The sequence below is a fragment of the Rhopalosiphum maidis genome, chromosome 3 (genome assembly GCF_003676215.2).
Source record: "Rhopalosiphum maidis isolate BTI-1 chromosome 3, ASM367621v3, whole genome shotgun sequence".
NCBI classification, from domain to species: domain Eukaryota; kingdom Metazoa; phylum Arthropoda; class Insecta; order Hemiptera; family Aphididae; genus Rhopalosiphum; species Rhopalosiphum maidis.
In genome coordinates this window covers 58,022,454-58,048,614 of record NC_040879.1, presented here as the reverse complement: position 1 = coordinate 58,048,614, position 26,161 = coordinate 58,022,454, and the positions used below count along the sequence as shown (strand labels likewise).

The window sequence follows — 26,161 nt, the reverse complement described above, 5'->3', positions numbered from 1 at the left end:
TATTTACTCGAAATAAAATTTGTTGTTGTTGAAATTCCATTTATCGTATTTGTTATGAATTCTATTTTAAAAGAAAAAAACCGTAGAAATCGTTTTTGATTTTTATTTGTTCGTTTCTGTAATTTCGAAAATGGCATTATGTTGTTGTATTAAGTCGTGTACGACGTACACACCCAGATGGCCAGATGTTTTTGTTGTGTATAATGCGCTATATAATGCGGAATTTCATTCAACATCGTACCCTGATTTTATCTTTTTCAAACGCATTATTCATATCTTTAGAATATTATCTAAATGGAACTGTTGGACCCAACTGCAATATATCATATTTAATATTTATACTATGGCATCTTTTACAATACTTCGGTCACCAGAAATTAATGTGCTACAGACCTACAGCAGTGTTTTTTTTTTTATTAGTGAAACCTTTTATTATGTTCAATTAAAACGTGGAACCTCTACTTAGCTTCACTAGTTTTGAATGCGATATTTTAAACTAGTACTATTTGTACTGAAAATTACAATTATCTTATAAAATAATATTTATTTGATTCGAAAAATATTTTTTAGAATCAACTTAACACGGGATTTTTAAACTAAAACATTAATTATACTAATGAAATTGCTTTTCGGTATACATTAGACTATATTGATAAAAGTTGAATTCTCATGCCAAGTTCGGTATTGAGTCTACTGTTGTATCTTGTTTTTGCCGCAATAGGTAAATAGTTATACATTTCTAGATAATTATTAAAAATTATTAAATAAGTATGATTTTATATTTTTTAAAAGTTTTAAAAGTCAGTCATATTATAATAAATAAATTAATGTAAACTTAAATTTCAATTATTGACGTTATAGAAATGTAATGTAGATAACATATACGTTTCGCTTTCTGTCGTGGCGCAAAATACATGTTAAATTTTTATATTTTAGTGGGTTCATGAATATCGTAATTCGTCTACAATAAAATATTTATTCAACTAAAACAATACTTATACAATTACATAATTAAGTACTAATTAATCAATTAAAAAAAAATATAATTAAGAAATTATTTTATTTTCATAATTATAATATTTCAATATCGTTACAACTATGTATACACACTTAAAATTTAAATAATAATAACTCAACTGAATAACATGTGTTCAAACAACGATTTAGCACCACCTCCTGTATGTACATACCGCGCTTTAAGTAATTACGGTTGTTCGGCCCAATCTTGTTTAATCATGTCAGACGCCTTTTCCGCTATCATGATCGTTGGCGCGTTGGTGTTGCCGTTAACAATCGTAGGCATTATGGAAGCGTCTACCACCCTCAAGCTTTTGATGCCCCTCACCCTCAACCGTTCGTCCACCACGGCATACTCATCGTTCGCCGGACCCATCTTGCACGTGCCGACCGGGTGGTAAATGGTCATCGTGTAATGACGAGCCTGACATTCCCAATATTTGTCGGATAAGAATTCGTAACTCTCGCAACCCGGCGTGGTAATGTTGTGCAATGTGGCGTTGATTTTGCTCATTGCCATGGTTCGGCTGATGGCGTATCCTATTTTGGCACCCTCCACTATAGTTTTGACATCCCGCGGGTCGCTGAAATAATTTGGCACGATTTTCGGAGCGGCGTAAGGGTCGGGGCTTGTTATCTCGATGTAGCCTCGACTGTACGGCCTCAGCAGCAACGGTGCTATCGTAAAGGCGTCTTGGTATAATATGGGTTCGAAAACTTGCTCGTAGTACTCGTCAGTGATGCCCACGTCCCATTTATTCAATAAACCACCGTCGTCGTTTTCCCCAGCCGCTGTCATAAACAGCTGAACGTCCGGCCAATCGTGATCATCGTTGTGGCTGCAACGAGAAAACAATAATATGTAACAAAGATTAAATAATAAATCAAAACAAAACCTAGAAAACCACGTCGGCTTATCTTATGTAATTAACAGGACTCGGATTTTATAGCACCAAAAATAAATAAAATATGCACTATAATATGACCTAAAAAAATTTAAAATAAGCATTAAAATATGCCCTATAACACAAAAAAAAAAAACTGTTCATAATTAAAAAAAACATATGTATTAACAAAAGATTATTTATAAATTAATAGGTACATTTATAATTAATCAAAAACTAAGGTTTGTTTGCATTTTTTAATTACTAAAAGTACTTGAATTAAGTATTTGAAAATATAAAATAAACATTATGTTATGTGAATTACTAAAAAATCGCACCAAAACTTGAAAAATAGCACTAATAACCTGAAATACTTCAAATATGCAAAAAACATCATTATTAAATTTCATATTTGAATTCCCTGGTTCATAAAAACAAATTTATAGCTCACTCTGCTATTTTTATCTGTATCATATACTAGTTAACAAATGCTATAAAATTCGAGCCCTGGTAATAAGTCTATTTTAAATTTTAAATCGAAAGCTCACTTACCGCGTGTTTACAAAACCCATGACTTCGCCAAGCGGTATCCTATAGAGCGGTCCCATTTTGTCGCGGAAGAATTGGATGAACGAGTTAAGCGTAAACACCCTTGGTAACACTATACCTAGACCCTGAGGGTTGGATTCGGCGGGCGAATCGAACAGATACGTTACTCCGCCCATCGCAATGTGGTCTTGTAGGTTCTGGCCCACGCCGGGTATGTGTTTAGTGACATTAACACCGGCTTCACGAATCTTGTCGGCAGGCCCTATCCCCGACAACATCAACAGGTGGGGCGAATTTATTGCACCCGCAGAGAGCACCACTTCTTTTTCGGCCATCACCAACTTCGGTATCGACCCCGCTTTCGATATCAGTACACCTGTGGCCTGGCCGTTTTCAGTCACGACTTTTAAGGCATGCGTGTGTAAGCTGATATGAAGGTTTGGACGATTTTTGATTGGCCTCAAAAACGCTTTGGCCGTACTGCACCTCAACCCGTCTCTTAGAGTTCCTAAAAAATCATACGCGTTACATAATCTAATAAACATTCAAAATTATTATTACGAAATTTGAACACCGACGTGGGTAATAATAAATATCAAAAATACACTATAAATGTTTCGTTTGGTACCTACTGCATTTTATTAGTTACACAATTAGTACCTTGAGATCGTGTGAATCCTGTCTGACTCCGGCCGTTTATATCGACTTCGTCGTAACCGACTTCCTTGACGGCTTCCAAAAAATTGTCAACGATCGGTGATTTCGACCGGAAGTGCTCAACGCTGAGGTATCCTCCTGTCCCGTGGTACTCCGAATCCACGAGCTCCGGTATCCTCATATCCTGGGACTTGATGAAGTACGGTAATACATGCTCGTAACCCCAGCCCTCATTTCCGGCGTCTTGCCACGCATCATAATCCTTCCGGTTGCCCCTGACATAAAACATAGCGTTCAGGACACTGCTGCCACCGATGACTTTGCCCCGGGGCCAGCTAGATTGGTTCCCGTCGAGGCCCAAGCATGACGAATGACTGGGTTCTGTTTTATACTGCCAGTCAATATTCGAGCGCTGGAGGGAAGGATATAGCAGCGGTATGTCTGACCACGCCGGTTCATCGATTCCAGCCTCTATTAATAGAACCTATAAAACGAGAACGATTATTATTACTTGATAATTGTTATAGTATTTTTTTAGTTTCTATATAAATATTTTTTCCCATACCTATATTTGCAACTATAGATACTGTTTAATTATAGTTAAATTAAATTGTTATCAATTATCCCTTTTCCAAATAAATTTTTTATTCAAAATTATAATTTATAAATTGTACCAAACTTATAATAAATGTTATTTGTGTAAAACGAGATAACTGAATGTAAATAGTTCTTATACAAGAAAGAAATTTACGCATTTTCAGTATCTCATTAATTAATATAATTTTTATTTTTACTTATTAAATTACTGTAATGACTAGCAATGCAAAATGAAGAATTTTTTTAGTATTTCGTGTGTAGAACATGTGCTTAAACAATGTTACCTAACCTGAAAGTTTTTTACACGGAATCAATTAATGTTATTTATAATTATTACCGTCCAGTTTGCGTTTTCGGACAGACGATTGGCGATGACGGAGCCCGCAGAACCGCTGCCAATCACCACGAAATCGTACTTGTCTCTGATCTCGGTGATCTGGCGGTCCACGAACCGGTGACTGATGTTCTCGATGTCGGGCCGGAAGAACAGTAAGGCCATACGGAGGAGCATTATGTAGCCGATGCTGGACCCGTACGATATGGCCCTTCGGGTGGTCAGCCAGGACGTGAACGGATTGGGCGCCATTTCGGTCGACGGAGATCGGTTAATGAACACTGCCGGAAGCGAACACGCCGAGTAGGTATGCGTATAATAATATTACACAGGTGCACCTACCAGAAAGAAGTGATAGGTATTATAATATTATAAGGGTTATTATAATTGTTATTTTTTTTTCGGGTCTACTTCACCGGTCGTGTGACAACAATAAAATAACGTTTATACCTGCCGACGAAATGTTTTGTATTATGTGTCTGAAAGAGAGGTTTAATTTACACACACCACTATACTTGCACCGTTTCACAAATTATGCATAAGTAAATGTACTTAACTATGTGCTAAAAGTTTTTGGAAACTCAACATTATTATAATAAACCTTTTTGCGAATAATAATCGAATGTTATGTTGATTGTCGTTATTAAAAAAATGTATTTGTGCTCTATTAACTAAACATTGTATACGTAAGTATACAATATAGTGTGTATTCGTTTAAAATTCGTATTGACAACCATTTACAGTTTTACACTGTGTTGTAACCACAATAGACATGTATACGTTTAACCGAGGAGAAAAGAGGTTAAAATCGGTACATTAGTGGTATTTTTCCAAATGTACACCGATCACGGTGTAATGGAACAAATTTAATAACCATTTATGAAATATGTAATAATAAGGTAAATAGGTCGAATAACACGAGTAATGTAAAATCTCATTTTTTATATGTAAAACAAACCTTTACGGCATTACGTGTAAAAAAAAATTGTCTACAAATTTCTGGGCGATTTAGTTGTGTAATCATAATGACACGTGCCAAGTCTTAACAGATATGAGATTGTTGGACACGCAACATATGTGTATAATAAAAAAGACAAACAATAGCGTAGGTGATAATGATTTATGATATTTTAAGTAGTAACGGTTTGATAACAGGGTAGTGATACTTAAAATACTAGTGTTAGTACCCCGCCTCATCATGCACTAAATGATGACAATAATAATGCCAAAGAGCAATAATATGGAGTATATAAAAATGAACGGTTATGACGGGGCGTAAGGCCGACTCATGTAACCCATATGCCAGGGATGGCCAACATGACTATGTACGCGAGCAACATATATACCTTAGTGCAATTATATCAAGAGGCAAATTATCTAATCTGTACTTTTATACAAAAAAAAAATAAAGATAGCTAACATACGATAAACATATCAAATTACGAAATATAAAATTATGAAATAATAATAAAAACATTTTTTTTTTTTTATAAATGTATGCAAACAAAAAAAAAATAAATATTTTTAGTTTTTGTCAATAAGACACCGACACGCATACGTCGATAAAGAGAGCCGCAATCTGGCTATATCCTGCTATATGCAGTATGCCTGGGTGGCGATGGGTTTGATTTGGCAGGTGGTGATACAAAAGGAACAAACGGTATATATATAATAAATAATATAATGTCGACGACTCAAGCGCACATATGCGTATGGTGGCGTGAGCGTAAGAGTACGAACTATATTCGTTGATATGGTATATGGTAATGTAGTGTCACTAAAGTGCGTAAAGTAACGCCTTTTAATTTAACACCTTTTAACTTTTCGTACTGTGTGCGTAACGTCGACTGCGGCCGCGACAACGCAAAGATAGCTAGGTAGGTCCGTCGTTACCGCGACCTTTGCCACAACCGCGTTAGATTATATAATACGGCACACTTTATATATACAAAAAATATACGTAACACGTAACTATAAAGTTATATATTCAAATTTTTTCCATATAAATAATTAATATTGTTATAAACACATAAACATTATACATTTCGTATCGTTTCGTTATACTATACAGTATAAATGAATGATTAAAAAAAGGCACTTAATTTACACATAGGTAACCAAAATATATGAAATTTGGATAACGTATTATACATATATAAATACAGTTTTACATATATAACATATTAAATCTATAGTTTATACTAAAAAACCACTTATTCAACTACAATCAAAGACAAAACCGGAAACAAAGATTTTTGACAATGTGGATCTATATCATGTAATTTAGAAATCGTTTAAATTGTTTATTTACACAACAATCACGGTATTTACTTTTTTTTAAATTATTTTATAGTTACTAAATATTGTAATACTTTTATTATAAATTAATAAGGTTGACTCAATATAAATATATATATTTGAATTTAATGTAATGGAAAATAATAATATTGTAACATTAAAAGGTTATTAATCGGTTAACTATAAATCATATATTTACACGTCTGTTTGCGTATTTTAATCACATAAAAACATAAATAAAAGAAAATATTAAATTAAATAAAGTAAAATGTATTAAATAAAAAGTTAAAATGGTAAAATATTTATAAATTAAGGCCACAAGCCTTTAGGGCGAAGGTGCCAAGTCTGTGGGAAGCAATCCCAACACTTTAAAGTGCTGGGGAATAAAACCAACTACCGGATATTCATTACAGTTTTACTTTCCCTTTGATCACCGGAGGGCTCTCGAGGTCGTGTTATCGATAATATAATGAAGTATACCGTATGCAGAATATACGTCTAAATTATAATAGTAATATAATATAATATAATGTATGTTATAATCATGCACCTTACCTGACACACAGGAGTATATATGTATATATATATATATATATTGTAATGACGTGATGAGATGACACAAATAAAAAATTATCTGAACACGTAAGTTCAAATAAAAATATAACACTGACTTATCTGGTTCGTTCGAAAAGAGGTCCAGTTGTCGCTCGTGGAATCTGGTGCAGAGAGATACAACTCTTGAGACTGTTGTGCGTGGACTGGTGAGAAAGACGATTCGGTCATTCTATTCAGAGTCGCTGGCGGCCCCATCAAAGGCCTCTGCTTTTCTAAAGATTTACATTTATCTTTGCTGACAGAGACCCTGAATAGGCCACCCCCTGTCTCTGGCGGCACAAGAGAAATGCACCTGCCTTATGTCCCATTGTCGCAAACACCCGCAGTGAGTTTTTACATGACCGTATACAATGTAAATTGTGCCTTTTATTAGAGATGAAAGAACGTACATTACAGTAAGTATGGCCTCGCCTCAATAAACTTATTGATGATACACTTTTTTTGTTAAACACTTTGTTCCTTTTTGTGGGGAGTTGGGGTTATGCGTAAAAGTGAAAAATAAAATAAATAATGATAAAATAAACAATACATTATATACACTAACAATATGAAAAATAATATTTTTATTTAGATTTTCTTCTATATTTAAGCAGCTTCCTAATTATATTGGTGGACGATTAGTTTTGCGTAGAAATTGATGAATATCATCTTAATATTATTGAAAATTTAAGTTTTTCATTAGATCAATCATATATGAAATATTGTAAATAAATTGTACTACTTACATCAAAATAAGGCAAAGTGAATTGGCAACCGATTACCATGTTATCATTTTCCATCACCAGAATCTCATTATCGTTTAATCGATTATCTTCAGTAGATCTACAATACAGAATTTTACATTTATGACATTTATGATCCATACATTTAAATTCCACGAGCTATTTACTATAAATAATTTTATTTAAATTTATCTATAGCTTCATGCCTGTATTAAAAAATATTCTTTATTTTATATACTTTTTTGAATTGCATAATATATCTCTTGAAATATACCCATAATTAATTTTATAAGATCGAATACAACTATTACAGTAGCGACGCGGTAATCCGAAAATAGGCTAATATTAAAGACACGGTAATCCAAGCGACTTCGAGTGTACTTAGATCGTCAACGTTCTATTATTGTATTTGTATATAATTTAAATTAATTAAAAAAATGTGTAATAAATTATTATATTTATTTTACTCAAATAGTTTATACACATATTAATAAAAAAAAAATTGTAAGTTTAAAATGCAAGACAATTTTGTAACAAAGTCAAAGGTAATCCGAATCACCCCATTCCTCAATTCTCTCCGGATTACCGCCACACTACTGTATAATATACATTAAGAGAATGCCAGCGTAGTATTTGTTATCTCTCTCTAACCCACGCGCAACATAGCAAATTTTACGTTCACAAAAATGATTATAACCATATTAATTTTTCAAATTAGAGTGAAATGACTTATTATAGAATTTAAAATTAAGAACATTAACTAGAGCATCTCATAAGCGTTTTATTATATTTTTATTTTAAAGCGAGTTATGAGTTTTTTAAGATGTATAAACGATTTACAATTTTAAAATACTCATAACTCGCAATACGTACTATTGTGTTGAAGATAGAGTGTTAGAACCTTTAAAGGGTGATAATTAACAAATAATAATAAAAATTCAAACAATTTATTAAACATGAATCAAAATTGATAGAAACAGTTTGCATATAGTTATCATAGTTATATTCATAAAATAAATAATGATAAAATAAACAATACATTATATACACTAACAATATGAAACTTAATATTTTTATTTAGATTTTCTTCTATATTTAAGCAGCTTCCTAATTATATTGGTGGACGATTAGTTTTGCGTAGAAATTGATAAATATCATCTTAATATTATTGAAAATTTAAGTTTTTCATTAGATTAATCATATATGAAATATTGTAAATAAATTGTACTACTTACATCAAAATAAGGCAAAGTGAATTGGCGACCGATTATCATATTGTCATCTTCCATCACCAGAATCTTGTTTTCGCTCAATGGGTAATAAATTATCGTTCATTAGTCTTAGTATTTCTTCGGTAAATCTACAATACAAAATTTTACATTTATAATCATAAATTTGAATTTTCCGAGCTATTCACTATAAGTAATTTTGTTTAAATTTATCTATTACTTCATGACATACTTTTTTTTTAAATTGCAAAGTATTGTGATCACATATCTATATTTCTACATATTATCCAGAATTTATTTTATAAGATTGAAACATACAGTAGCAACATAGTAATCCAAAAATAGGTTAATATGAAAGACACGGTAATCCGAACGACTTTAAGTGTACCTACATCGCCAACGTTCTATTATTGTATTTTTATATAAATCAATACTGTGTAAAACGTGACTAAACTATTCTCCGTAATATTAACTAAGATTGGTTTATGTACATGGGTCATAGTACATATTTTTATATGACATATATTGGTTAAGTCCGTAAAGATAAGTCAAACACATACAGCAACCCCTTTTATACTATAGATAATAAAACGTATTGTATTATATAATAATACATTTATAAATAAGGTCGCCACCACGGCACATATCATCAATCATTCCGCTTTCCAACCGTGATCAAAGCGACATCCGTTTTTTTGTCAAGTGTGCACAAAATAATTCATCGAGTAACACACCCAAATCCACCAGGACCGTCATCCGGAGGTCCGAAAGACTCTACAACAACAACGGCAATAAAAATAACAACAATACTGACAACAGTGGGATTGGCACACCATTGTGGTGGTGACTTTCAATGTGTCGGGTAAAATGTGTTATACCATTTATATGTATGTCTCGTGTCCCAAACATGTGTGTCAATAATAAATTTACCAAATATGTAAATAAACTGTTCTGCAAGTAAACAATTAATATCTATTTACAAACATGCAAAATCCACGTTTCTCCGACCCATTCGGTCTCGGATCCGTGGTGGTTGGTACCTTTTTGGTGTCCGACCGTAAGAAAAACCTTACAACTGTATATAAAAATACAACAATAATAATAATAATTTTAATTAATATAAAAAGAATTTAAACAATTATCATATTTATTGTATTCAAATAGTTTATACACATAATAATAAAAAAAATTGTAAGTTTAAAATGCAAAACAATTTTGTAACAAAAACATAGGTAATCCAAACCACCCCATTCCCCAATTCCAATCATATTAACGCCGCCGCCACTCTACTGTATTATATACAATTAACAATAGATACTATTGTGTTGAGTGTAAAGTATTAGAACCTTCAACGTGTGATAATTAACAAATAATAATACAATTCAAACCATTTATTAAACATGAATCAAAATTGATAGAAACAGTTACTATATAGATTATAGTTATTAAAGATATATTCATAAAAATAATTAATTATTAAATTAATATAAAACAAAATAAAATAATTTAAGCAGTAGCTGCATTACATACATATATTTAATGTCAGAAACAACCAATCAGTCTATCAGATGTAAGTACGATTTTTTTTAACCTATAGGTGTTCTTGTGTATACATTTATATATGATCTAAAGCCATGATTTTTAAAGCATATATTTAAATAACTATTTAAGCTTCTACAATAACTAAACCTCTGTTACTTTATTGATATCAACGATATCTATAAAACCTGGTTATTTTAGGAGTTTTTCTTACAAGCAAAAAGAAAAAAATAGTCCTTATCGTTTAATACCAAAATGTATAATAATAAAAATACAATAATTTATACACACTAATAATATAAAACATATTTTTATTTACATTTTCTATTATATTTTATCTGCTGCCTAATTAGGTGATGAACGGTTATGGTCGTTGCGCGTAAACATTTGAAGATATCTTCTTAACATTATCTAAAATTTAAGTTTTTTATTAGATTAATAAAATGTGAAATATTGTAAATAAATTGTATTACTTACATTAAAATAAGTCAAAGTAAATTGGCGACCGATTATCATATTATCATCTTCCATCACCAGAATTTCGTTATCGTTCAGTCGATTATCTTTTGTAGATCTTCAACACAGAATTGTACATTTATGATCATAAATTTAAATTCCCCGAACTATTTACTATAGCTTCATGACTGTATTAAAAAATCTCCTTTATTTTACATACTTTTTTTTAAATTGCATATTATTGTGTACATAATATATCAACAGATATATTATACCCATAATTAATTTTATAAGATCGAGTACACATATTACAGTAGGTAAGCGGTCACTTTGTACGTCCATTGTTTAAATTTCATAACGCGGACACTTTGTACGATCAGGTAAAATTTTAGATCGCAGATCGCGGACACATTGTACTATTATATACATAAACTACATTTTAATGTATATAGTAATATACCTATGTGTTATGTGTATAAAATGTAAGTTATTAAAATGTAAAAATTAAATATAAAAAAGTAAATTTATTAAAAACGTTATAAAATATAGTATATTACTATTAGTTAAAATAATCAGTTTAAATCAATTAAAAACGTATACAATATAAACATATGTCGAAAATTAGAAATAATGTTAAAACCAACATATGTATAGTATATGGAATTTAAAAATTAAAATTATTTCTTTGTTTTAGTGCTGGTTACATAAAGTTAATTGGTTATTATTTTCACCAGAATTAGATTTTTGCTTCTATTATGTAGCCTATTGGACACATTCGTCCAATTCTATTGCCCGCAAAACTGTCCAAAAACTTGGAGAATGTATAAGATACTTAAATTTACCAAATAATATTTAAACTTAAATAACAATTTTAATAAAATTGTATATAATGTATACATATGTATATATTTTATGTATATAATAGTACAAAGTGTCCGCGTTCTGCAATGTACTTTTTTACCCGACCGTACAAAGTGTCCGCGTTTCGCACTTTTGATGCTTCGACCGTACAAACTGACCAAGAACCATTACAGTAGCGACGCGGTAATCCGAATGGGGTCCTCAATTCCCTTCAGATTACTGCCACACTACTGTATAATACTGTATACCATTGTGTTGAAGATAGTGTTAGAACCTTCAAAGGGTGATAATTAACAAATAATAATAAAAATTCAAACAATTTATTAAACATAAATCAAAATTGATAGAAACAGTTGGTATAAAGTTATCATAGATATATTCATAAAAATAATTAATTATTAATTCAATATAAAACAAATAGAAAGACAAAATAAAATAATTTAAGCTGCATCAGCTGCATTACCTATATCTATTCAATATCATAAACAACCAATCAGTCTATCAGATCTAAGTACGAATGTTTTTTAACCTATAGGTGTTTTTGTTTATAAATTTGTATGTTATGATCTAAAGCCATAATTTCTAAGGCATATTATTTAAATAATCACTGTCAATGCAATCAATACCTAAATAATTCAAGTTTATATCACCTACAATGTTAATTATCAATTTATAACAACTCCATTAATTCAATTATCTACTAAAATAATTATAAAGGTAATTCTTATTTATAACTTGGAGTGATGTAAATATACATATTACATTTAACGATATATGTTATTAACTAATTGTATTTAATTTTTATTCATTTACGATTCTGAACGGAGATGATTTGTCAATCTAGGATAAATAGTAGGATATATTATATTAATACCTATACTTATTTAAATTGTAATATATCGTTTTTACGGGTTTTTGTAAAAAATTGCATTTTGTACGTTCTTAACATTTTTTTTATATTGACGCTAGAACTTTTTTTGCAGTTATTTGAAGAAAAAGTTATGGAGAACCTTGCATAAGTTTTTTAATCTTATAGATATAAATTACAAAAATATTATGAATTTTCAAATTCATAACCTTCAAATTTCAATTGTTTTTACTTCTGATCCCCCAAAGTACGAACTAGATTCATTTTTTTTTTCAAACAAGGGCTGGAATAAAAAAAAACATAGTACTATTACTACTTCAAAACGTGATGACAGATGCCATAAATAAAAACACATCATTGTAAAATCAATACATTCATCACTCTGTTCAGAATCTATTTTATTTTAATAGGTAATTAAATATTAGGAATATTATATAAATGCAATTATGTTAACGGTAAAAATTAAATTAACCTACTGTTATACTAATAATAAATAAATTACTTTAATTGCAATATTTTAACTTTTATTATCTGCGTCCAGAACCTTTTTTTGTGTACAATGATTTATTATTAAATTCAAATTTAACATTTATCTATCACACTGACCCACTAGACACCTATTATAAATACAATAGATCGGTAGTCACTTGTCCGACTTTTTTAACTTTTAATTATTTTTGATTTAGTGCAAAATATAAGTTATTTTGTTTGGTAGTCATTAATTTATTGGAAGGAAACAGGTAACATGTTCTATACAATTTCAAAATAAGCAATGAGTATGCATTTCATTATGATAGAAATAATTAAATATTACAGGACAAAATAAATTTAAGAGTCGATATCCAATGAAATAGTTTCACTATACCTATTACCTAATATGTTTTTAAGATTATTCGTTTTTTTAATTATTATAACAATATAACATACTGCGTTAATAACGGCTCGAAATTAATGTACCTAAGTCTTATGCATCTGACAGGCTGACCGCAAAAATGATTCTAATAAAGTACCTGCAGCCACCAGAGCTTAAAAAATCTCACACGTATTATTCACGGAATGAACTTAAAAACAAAGTACGTTTCCCCACAAAATAATTATTACTATTTGGAATCGGATTTAATCGTGATAATTGTTTTGGACCATTTTAAATAACAAATATTAATATTTTCATTACCATTGGCACTAAAATCATAACAAACAGATGACAGAGGCCCTCTTCATAATGTGTTGTTTATATATATTTGATTTATCTGTTTATTTAATACTCTAATGTTTTCTTTTTTCATTTCTTGTTGTGTTGTACTGCTCCGAATTAGTATTGCCTCTATTTGATATTTTACATATTCAATTTGTGAAGATTCCATTTTTGATTCAGTAATTGATAGACATATTTTCAAAAAGAGTGTAGATAACGCTGTTACTAAAATAAATTGTGTTAAACGTTAAGAATAAATAAATAATTACTTATAATGATTATTACTAACGAAAAACATTTAATTTATGTATATGTATATATAAATTCTTATTCCTATATGGCTTTACATAATTAGCTTTTAATAATAATAATGATATATATACATTTAAATTTCGAAGTATTTTACAAATATAAGGTTTTAAACCTTTTTTTAATTTTTAATTTTTTTTGATTTAATTAAGTGCAAAATATAAGTTATTTTGTTTCGTAGTAATTAATTTATTTGAAGGAAACAGGAAACAAGTTCTATACAATTTCAAAATAAGCAATGAGCATGCAATTCATTATGATAGAAATAATTAAATATTTAAAGGATAAAATAAATTTTAGAGTCGGTGTCCAAAAAAATCATTTTACTATACCTAATATTTTTTATAGTCAATCACATTTCAATCATTAGACACCAATAGATAGTTTAACATCACCTTTAACTTTATAAATGTCGATAAAATAATGTTTGCGGAGTAAAAATGCTGGAAAATCTAATACAATGTTTTCTAAATATAGAATATTGATACACTTCGTAAAATCTCTTTCAAATAATTTGGTAGTTAAAAATTCATAACATTTTTTTTTTATTCTTGAAAATATAATACAAGACTTCTTATTACTAATTTATGCTGAATCTAACAATCTAAAATTAAAAATATATTTTTTTTTTTTATATAGACATTTGAAGTTCAAACTTAAAAGAAATTGTATATTTAAAATATGTATAACGATATTTATTATTTTGTTATAACTCAAAAATATTATTTTTTTATAGGGATAGAAAACTTTTATTTATATTATTATATTTTTTGCGAACAATATTTAGCAAAAATCAATTAAACCTACTTTACTACTTATCATAAAATAAATTGCTTTAACTAATAGCAATATTTATGGAAATTTCAAACAGCAATAAAAAATTGTGATTATGTATTTCTTAGATATTTTTGTTTCAGTATTAACTACTCACAAGTAACCTTTAATTATATTTTCAAGCTCTAACTATAAAGATTGAAAATTTAAAAAATTCTTAGCTATAGGTAATATAATATATGTCTTATACTTCGTAAACATATAATTAGTAACACAATTATGTTTGATATTTTAATATATTTTCAAGAATTTCGACTAAACAAAAATCGGTTTATCGACATTTATAAAAAAAAAAACTAAAAAATGATAGTAAAACATTCTAAAATTTCAAATTTGTAATGATGTGCGCTTAAGCCATCATATCCGTTTTAAATTTAAAATGTATAATAAAATAATTATTTTTTTTATAATCAATATCCAACAGGCAAGTTACTATAAGGATCGGAGAGGTAATATTACCAAATTAGAATATAATAAGTAATAGATTTAGAGACATATAATCGTCCCCAATAATTTAGAGTCTTCTCATTCATTACAAATTTCGAAGATCATTCGTTTTTTAATTACTAATAACAAAATAACATACTGCGTTAATGTCTTAGAAAACAACAGACGGCGCCTGTATGAACGAGGCCGAAAATAATGTACCTAAGTCTTACGCATCTGACAGGCTGACTACAAAAATGATTCTCGTAAGGTACCAAGGTTTGAAAAATCGCACACGTCTTATTCACGCAATGAACTTGAAAACAAAGAACGTTTCTCCTCAAAATAATAATAATTACTATTTGGAATCAAATTTAATCGTGATAATTGTTACGAACCATTTTTAAAAAAAATATTAATATTTTCATTTTCATTTCCATTTCCATTGGCCCTAGAATGATAAACAGATGGTAGAGGCCCTCTTTATAATGTATTGTAGAAAATGAACAAAATTTGTTACCAATCATTTTTTTTTCGGAAATGGGCTTTTTGTGGTCCCTTGAAAAAATTAAAATTTTATCCGATGTATTCGATATATTTGAAAAAAACTTCGTCGTTTGGAAAATCACCTAAGATCATCGACTGAATTACTTCTAGTAAATCTGGGTTTACTGAAAATAAAATTTCTTCATTAACACTACCTATAAGTTGTTTTTTCGACATTTTCATGAATATAGGTGTATTAGAAATTTGAGTAATCAAAAACGTAATTAGAAATGTTTGCGTCTATTAGTAAAAAAACAAAAAAAAAAATGTTTAACTTTTAATCTATAATACTAAAACACGCTCACTTTTTCGATACTTTCAAACGATCAACGATAAACATTTATATTCAATGTAATTTAATAATAAATGACCGACACACAATATCTTTATCTTTATCAGTTATATGAGCAGCAAACATGTGTACCTATAGTGTATAGCAATTACGGCTTAAAATTCTACTTGTTAGTTGGTCGTGTTTATGTCTGCGGTAACTAACTTATGTATGAATACATCATGTATGTAAATATAATATGAAACCATTTGAAAAAAAAATTCAAGTTGAGATAAATCAATAATATGGTTTTACATTTTAGTGTAACATTTATTTTATTGAACCATTGTAGATAAAAATTTGAATTTACTTACAATATTATTTATTTCCGCAAGCGTAGATTTCACAGTAATACTTAAACATGAATTGTTTTCAAGAATATTAATTTAAAAAACATTCGCAGGAGTAATTTTTCTTTTTCGACGCGTTGAGATTTTAATTTACTTTTTAAACTTTCACTGAAATGCACACGTTTAGACATTATTAATAATAAATACAATAGTTTTAAATATTAATGTAAGTAATATAAACAAATTTAAATATGAGTAATAACCATTTATCATACATATAAGAGTATTTATAACCAATGGTAATACTTGTAATATTTATGTAAGGCGACGGCGATAGTCCGCGAGACCGTACAACGTACAACGTTTAAATCAACAATGTTTTAATCAATAGATTATATAACTAATACACGATAGCCGCCGTCTTAGAATAGCAGCTGTGCCGCAATTACTACGTATAGGCTGCAATAATTTATTTTTATAAATAAGCCCTTTTGAAAAACCAATGACGTACCTAAATAATATAATATATATATTATATAATTAGATAATATAATAATAAATACCTCTGGCCTCTGCTGTATATTTCTTTCGTATTTCTAAATTAAATTAATTTCACATCAGATATTATGTACAATATACAATGGACATTTTTAAAATAAGTAAATAATAGTATTTTATTGTTTAATAAATATTTACATTTTAAATACAATATAGGTAAATTTAAAAAAAATCTTACTTCACCACATCATCGACTACATAGTTGAATAAAATAAATGAGTAAATACAAGAGTATTTCATAAAAATCTCGTTAATTAATAGCATATTTTAAAGGTTTTACTGTAATTGAATGTAATTTTTCTTTACGTTTGGATAATTTAAAAAAAATATTATAATTTTTACCAGTTTGGCAAAACCAATTTAATACTGATACTGTACAAAATAATAATTCACAATAATAACATAGTAAGAATTATAAAATACAAAAAATAGATGTAAAAGTTTTAGATCTTATGGCTCAACAAACAAACAAGGGCGCCCGCAAGGGGGGAGGGGCAGGGAGGGGACAACTTCCCCCTAGCTTTCCTACTAGTTAAAATAATTATATTCAAATTGAATATTCTAAAATCCCAAAAATCATTATTGGTACCAAGCTGTATTGATATTTGATACAGATACAATATATAGTCGGCAGGAAAATATTTCTTTTTTTTTAAAGATTGTGAATTTTATCTAACTTTGAAGAGAAATATTATTATTTATATGATTATTCCACCAAAAACTTGTAGTATACAAAGGACATTCAGAAAATTACGTCGTATTAAAACCTGGTTACGTTTAACAATGTGTGAGAACCGTTTATCCGGATTATGTATGTTAAGTTTACATAGTAAAAAAATCGAAGAACTTAGTTTATCTGAAAAAGTTATTAACGAATTTGGAAAAATAAAATAAAATTTCAATTTGTGTTCAATTAGTTAATATAGTTAATTTTCGTTACGAACGCCGCGTATTCCGCCGCTCCAAGGTCCATTGTCATGTATATCAAAATAACTATACACGACGGTTGTAATACGCCGCGTTTTCATCCGTATAGCCCTGTATAATAGCCCCGGCCTTATTTGAACAATTAATATTTTATTATTAGATCGGCAGCGACAGTCAATCCCGCTGACAGTCGCCGACGAGTATTTCCACTGCAATGCGCACCTATTTGTCCATTTTAAAACTATGTTATTACTTGTTAAAATTAAAAATAAAATAATATTATTTTATTCACATATCCATTAATATTACACATTTCTTTTAAAATATTATTTTGTAGTTATGACTTTTGTTTTAAAATCCATTTTAAAATTTAAATTTTAAAACGCCTACGAAAATTATACGCCCGGGGATAAATTCCCGACTTCCGCCCCCCCCCTCCCCCTAGATCCGGCCCTGGGTATAGATAAATACATTGTAATTGATTTGATATTTGTTATAAATTATAATATGATAAATTAAAACTCATGGTACTCGTGCAGTATGCTACCTATACCACTACTTTGTATTGGTGTAATATATGCTATACCTACCAAAACAACTTAACGAGTAAATATTACCGTATTTTATTAATTAAAATTTATCAAACTAAGACTTACTTAATGTATTGCAGATGAGTGATGAATGACGATCATCGTTGTCAAGTATTTTATAATATTCTTGTACATCATAAATTATTTTAACATCATCCCAGAGAACTTCTAAAAAAGGTTGCGTACTAATACACCGCCACCATTTTTTTTCTTTTATTGGTAATAAAATCTCTTTTTTTCACTTCGAAAAACCGTCGTTCTAGAATCCTAGCAACATTTTTACAACATACACCAAAAATCCATGGCCCTATCTATTAAATTTTGGCAGCAAGTTTCCATCTTGGTTAGGTATATCAAATGCCCAAACAAATGGCACATTGATTTATTCAATTTATTATTTTAAAATAAGACAATACAAAGTAAATCTCGCAACGAAAAAACACATATGTGTTGGCGGATGTGCCTCGTATGCCGCCGGTAGACCCTATTATAATATGTACCAATACATTCTTTACACATTAAACACATCCGGTAATACAGGTAGGGCAGTGTGTCTGGTATGGTAGCGACAGACTCTAATATTGACTATTATATCTTTAATGATAAACATACAATTTTATTAAAAATACTAAAGCCGATGGGGTTTTTATTGTTATCAATATAAAAACCACGAAATTAAGAACTAAATTTTCATATTTTTATTTCGTGATATTTCATATTTACAAATTAGTAGTAATAATAAGGAATATTTACAAGCTAGTAAATGTATGCATTTTATTTATACAATAATATATTAACAAACTAGTAAATGTTTACATTTTATTTATACCTACCATACATTTACAAACTATAGTAAATGTATACATTTTATTTATACCTTATATTTACAAAAACTAAATTTACACATCGGCTAACGTGGAAAGATACAATTAGCGAAGTAAATCGAAAATTTTTTCTGCGATGTCTGATTCATTTAAATCACCCCCGAGATAATTCGAAATTTTTTCTAAATCCTCCTCCCCCGCCCATACCTGTAGTCGACGATTGCAGGTAGCACATGTTTTAAAATTTTTTAATGTAAATAATAAACGTTCAATACCGTCAACATATTCAACACTCGATTTTACACTAGTGCGTAACTCTATGAAGTCATTTATATCATTATATTCTATAACGCAAACAGTATTATTAGCACAAAAATATTTTTGGGTAATAGGAGCATGTACCGACGCCCCAAACATGGCGTAGTCGACTACTATTAAATTAGAAAAAATAATATTTTTTTCTTTATTTAAATCTGCGTGAATATACCCAAATTTTAGAATGTAATACATCTCCGTGTAAGTGTAACAGAAGTAATTACTTCTGATTACATCAAACTCCAGATATGTATTTTGTAACCCTAATGACACTAATAATGGGCTGTATTTAATTTTTCTAATTATTTCACCCCCCAAATTGATTCTGTTGTTTTTACACCTTGTCTTTACAATCCAATCAACTTTTGAATGCGTATTATTTTCCGATGTATTTCTATCGAAAAACGTCATTATATCCGCTTTAAATGAAATACGATCGGTGTATCTAATTGTATCTTCCCATGTAAATCTTTCCAATAAATTATAAAGAAAATCAAAAGCATCACTAAGTTCAGGATCATAAGCTCTTAGTGCTTGGGTTCCGTCCTCATCTTCATCGGAACTTTCCTCACTCTCGTATTCCCGATCTTCAGCTTCCGCTTCTGCTTGGGCTTCTTCTTCAGCTTGTTCTCTAACACTTAAAAATGAAAGTTTGCATTGAAAAATTATTTAAATAAAATTTTTAATAAAAAAAGACATACAGTTCTACTCCATATATATTTATGAGATCTTCTATGCTTAGAAGCGTATTTTCATCTTTTTTTACTCCCCACGATGAAGGTAGTAAAAATCCCACTATCATTATTTTAACGAATAAATCTAATAATGCAGACATTTTTATAAATAATTTTTCTTAATCAAAAAAAAAAAAAAAAAGAATCACTGGTTTTTCAAATAGTCAAAAAACTCTAAAACACTAAAAGACGGGCGGTACGGTAATGTACGCGTTCATTAGACGGAATTGTACTAAACGAATTTTGATTTTTACAGTCAGAATTAAGGTGGTGATTATACTAAGCAATGTGAACTAAGACCTTTGAACTGTTAGTCCAGCTAGGAATGGTCCGATAATGGATAAAACACTTTTGTGTTAGCGTATGCTCGCCATTTATATACATAATAAAAAAAAATAATATAAACTAGCAATATCCGGTTGAAAGAATATGCGGCGATTGTATACATTTCTATATATTTTTTTTATAACATTTGTGATAAATCATAAATACACAGTGCATAGTACATAATGCATTGCACATGCGCAATGCAATTAATACTTTCCGCGGGCCATGATAAGAATTTGGAAAATTCTCGCGGGCCATAAAAATTGAAAATGCACAATATTTATTATAATATGCTGGTTGGTCAATAATTACGTTTTAAATTATCGACTTCTTCTCTCCTTGTCTGCGGGCTACCGTTTGGTGACCCCTGACATGGACCTTATAGTAGTTATACTAATAGACGGTAAGTGGTAATAGTTTCTATCAAGGTAGTACAAGTACCTACACCGCATATGCGTACAAGAACTATGGGATTATACAATCACTGTAACCGTGCGCCTTATCAATACATGGTAATAATTGGTTTTTTAACATTGAAATTATTATAATTTAATATACATATAAAACGAGTACTTCAATGTCACAACTAAAATATTAATTGTTTATAAAAGGTAAAGTAAAATAAAAATAAAATAAAGGAAAAGTGATATTTATTATTCACAAAAATTTATATTACGGGCAATACCTAGTAAAATTTCATTTATTTGATGATTATCAATATTTGAATACACTTTGAACTACACATACGTTTTTAATTTTTCCGTTCTCGTTATTGTTTATTGATTTAAAAAATATAATTCCGTTTTCCATCCCTAGTTTATAGTGAGTATTTCATTTATTTAGATTGATAATTTTACTTTAACCTTGTATGAGCACGACCAGCATAACCCTTTTTTTCATTACATCTCCAAATTATTTTTTCGTCCATCATTCTCTCTTGTTTCAGAATAAAACCATTGCGCACAAATTAATTCATGAATTAAAGGATCTCGACCACGCTAGCTTTTTATAAATTGTAAGTATATTAAAGTATAGTTATTGTTTAATAGGCTGGTATAGGCTGTTATAGACTGTTTTGGTATACTATCCGATACTGTCTACCTGATGCTAAAGAATCATATATTATTTACAAAATAAAACTTTAAAGATACGATATAAAACAAATAGCTATAGTGCTATACCTTAGGGTTACTAATTTTATACAGCTGTATATAGTCAAATAATTATCGCCAACATCCTTAAGCGACGAAATTTAGTAGGTATGCGTCAAAATTACGTGCGGCGACCAAATTACCGCGACCAAATGACGTATATCCATATTCTCATAGAGGTTTTTTTCGATAATTTAATATTTTAATTTTAATAAAATGTGACAATTTAAAAATGCTCATAATTAATTTTTAAAGATTAAAATAGCGAAAACAAATATCTAAAAGAGCACAGACCATGGTTAAAAATATACTTGTAAGTAACTACTATAACCATGTCACAGATGAATCACATTATGTATAGTAATCTTAATAGCAAAATTAATGGCTGTTACACCCCGTATGTGTTGTCTCTGCCGTGCAAGCATATAATAAAAAAAGTACAAAATATACACACACTTATTAATTTAACTTAAAATATTTAAAAAAAGTTTGGTGTTCTTTGGAGTATCGCAATACTTGATATGTATTAGATAATTTTTTATGGAGTATCGTGATTCGAGATGCTCGATACTTAGATACATTTCAAGTATTTAGATACTAACTATCAATAATATTATTCATTATTTTGTCATAGTTCAAAAATATTATTTACAGGGACTTAAAACATTTATGTATATTCTTATATTATATAGGTATTAGGTACAGTAGGTACACACAATATTTTCAAATGCAATGTTTTCAGCATAAATTATTAAAATTACTGTTTTACTTATATTAAAATAAGTTACATTACCATTAATAACGATATTAAAAAACATAACATGAAATAAACCTAATGATAAAGACGGATAAACCGTCTCTGCTCAGAATCGTTTTTCAATGATGTATCCGGTATTGTTGAATTCAAATTTCAAATTTGGTATCCGTTATAGTAACCCACTCAAAACTTACCATAATATAGAGCGGTATCCACTGGTTCACATTCTTAAATGTCATACAGGACTTTTGGGTGTTTGTCTTTCAAGCCTTCAAGGAACCAATTTACCTATTAAAAGTAGTATCATTACTATAAACCGCCTGCGAAAGTGAAGTTTGCAACATACTTAATAGTTCATACCAATCATACCTAATGAATACACACATTATGATACAAATATATACAAAACAAACCTTTTCAAAATATGATCTAATTTAAAATTATATTGAAGAAACAATTACACAGAACAGGACTTTTTGTGAGGAAAATAATTTAAAAAAACATAGATAAAGTATCGTTTATATTTTTTGTTTTAATCATATATATATGTTTACTTGAATACATTAAAAAAACATACGAGTATAATAAAATAGATATTAAATCAAACTATAATTGTTTTCTTTGTGTGTATATATTTTAATTTATACTTGGTTTTTGTTAAAGTTATCATATAAAAATTAAATTTCAGGTTTCATAGTGTGTGTAAGTTGAACTTTCCCCCATGATTATGGAATAATAATAATTTTTGTCCAACAAAACAACATCAGACTTTCGACGACAGGAGGTATAACAATCCGCCGTAGTCGGATTGCCCAGCACAGGTATCGATTTGTATCGAATGAGGACTGATAGCTAGACACTCAAATACCATTTTTCGTACTTATTTATTTTTTATACATTAAAAAAAAAAACCGGGCAAGCCTCGAGACAAACTTTTACATCGAATGATAATGATAACTGACAATGACTGATAACTCATGTTATTTTTTTATATTTTTAATTATTCATATAATATATTAAATAAATCATATAATAATGACTAATGCAATCGACGGTACCATTACCACGGACTTATTACCATTAAATCTTCATTTTTTGAAAACTTTCCACTTTCAAGCACTTTCAAGCTCCGACCTAGGAGTTTCACTTACACCGAGTTTCACCCAAAGCGAGTTTCACGGGCCACTAGTAATAATACTAAAATACAAAAAAATAATAATGACGGCTGGTACGCGACTGTTTGTGTGTGTGTGTGTGTGTGTGTGTGTGTGTGTGTGTGTGTGTGTGTGTGTGTGTGTGTGAGCGCGGCGACTATAATGGTTTTCGCGTTATTATATTCGGTCTCAACACTTCATGACATCTCAAATCAGGGCTGATCAGTGATCGCGTTATCAAATTATAAATTACGAGAACCTAAGTAATTATTTTACTGAGTACCTACCACTTGCAGTTTATAATCAAATATTTAATTAAATAATTTATTTTTCATAGGTCAAGGTAAATTGTACGTTATTAACTTTCCAAGTTGATTTGGATATTGGGTATTGTGTTTGATGTTAGCATTTATCGTTCAGGAGATTGTAACTATTTGACTTAGTTTTATCATTGATAATAAATACTATAATAGTATGTTATACATATGTATGTATATGCTACCAAATTTAGACGTCGTCAAAAGCGTGACGCTAAACAATTGTCTTTGTTTGGTCCTACCTTTGCTCAGTAATTTTACCTTCTATTTTTTAAACTTATTTAGAGAACAATCAATAAAAAGTTTAATTTTACAAATTTATTATCAAAGACAACGAAATATTGTAGAACGAAATCGGAAAAGTCTAAAATGTATGCGTGCAAAGTCTTTATGGATGTAATTACCGTAGTGTCACGAATCATTGGTTTATTTTTGTAGCCCGGAAAAGCAGATGAATAACCCTGCAATCACAACTTCAATATTTTGTATTTTTTGTGATTATTGAGAAAATTATACGATTGAAAAAATATTTATTATTATTATTATTATTTATTTAAAAATTTTCAATTAATAAATTAACCTTATTAACATATTATTAGACGTAATAATATACTTAGTACTTATTATAGTAGGATATTATACATAAATTATTGTCTCTGTACGCTAGACTTGTTGTGGAGACAAAGGTTCTTAAAATATTTTTCGTACTGTTACTAAACTTAATTAAATTATATTTAAGTTAACAGTTATAACAGTTGTTTATCATGGCTGATTTAACCATTAAAATTTATAAACTCATCATAATTCATAATATTATTTATTTTTTAAATATTAGAATTACAGAATGAAAATAACAATCTGATTGGAATGCAGCTATAATAAAAATGTTCTATGCTAGTATTATCTATAAAATGGTAAATAATGGAACTAGAATTTGTAATTTAAGTATTAAATTTCAAACAAAGCGATGAATGTATTGATTTAACATCTGTCATTAATAATGACTCATTATATTTAGGTATCATTTCCTATTGAATAATGCTGCTTAAAAAAACCAATAGACTTATGGTGAAAATTAAATAAAATGCAGTATAAAAGTTATTAAATTTTAGCTTTAATATCACAGTCCTACAACAAGTAGTTTACAACAAAATAATAGAACAGAATTTGTTTTTAGTTGTAATTTAAAATTAAACAATATAAAATATCATATAATTTTCTAAGTATTTTTAATTGGTTGGCATTTTTTTTTAGTTTTTACTTAATACAGTGTCTCGTGAGAATTTCTTACAGCATAAAGAAATAAAGTATACAATAACTGTGTGACGGTATTTATAAGAAGTACAATTTAATTTTGAGTTATATAAGTTGAAATAATACATATTTATGTATTATTATAATAATTAAATAAATATAATATAATAAATAGGTACAAAATATTCTGAAAAAAAATGATTTGCTATAATAACAATATTAATATATTATATACTATCCAACTATCCTACTATAATTAATTTTACTATAAGTAAAATAAACAACTTTAATAGCTATATCATGTAAACATATCACTTGATGATATAGGCTGATAGACTATTACCGCTTAAAATCGTTTTTTGTATACAATAATGATGTATCCTTATATTCAAATTTAACACACCTATAAAAATGACTTCAAAATCTAATGCTCACATATTTTAAATGTTTATAAAAAATAATTGTGTGTACTACATATTTTTAATACAATACAAGTACATCAAACACATAAGTAATTATTTTATTTTTCCAACAATTTTGACTAAACTAAAAATGTTTTTACAGATTTTTTTACAAATAGAATTAAAAAAAGAAGAAAATTTCGTTTCCTTAAGCTTAAATTTATTTTGTTTATACAATTTTAATAATTTATGTTTCTTTAATAACTAAACCTCTGTTACTTTATTGATATCAACG

General features: G+C 28.8%; 1 protein-coding gene across 1 annotated transcript; it reads right to left on the bottom strand.

Moving 5' to 3' along the window:
- Positions 1–1,204: 1,204 nt before the first annotated feature.
- Positions 1,205–20,573, bottom strand: LOC113558121 (glucose dehydrogenase [FAD, quinone]-like). Its single transcript, XM_026963632.1, has 7 exons — positions 20,473–20,573; positions 19,996–20,408; positions 19,664–19,800; positions 4,042–4,341; positions 3,111–3,591; positions 2,454–2,958; positions 1,205–1,856 (listed from the first exon to the last, which is right to left on the bottom strand). The coding sequence occupies exons 1-7, from the start codon at positions 20,571–20,573 to the stop codon at positions 1,205–1,207; spliced, it is 2,589 nt and encodes an 862-aa protein (XP_026819433.1).
- Positions 20,574–26,161: the final 5,588 nt, after the last annotated feature.

Excerpts from the sequence above, each read along its gene's own strand:
- LOC113558121 (XM_026963632.1), bottom strand. The coding sequence starts at position 20,573 with ATGATAGTGGGATTTTTACTACCTTCATCGTGGGGAGTAAAAAAAGAT. Across the intron at positions 19,801-19,995 it reads GGAGTTTGATGTAATCAGAA|AATATAATGATATAAATGAC; the intron begins GTAATTACTTCT and ends TTTGCGTTATAG. Across the intron at positions 4,342-19,663 it reads CCTGCAATCGTCGACTACAG|TCGGCGTGTTCGCTTCCGGC; the intron begins GTATGGGCGGGG and ends ACGCATACCTAC.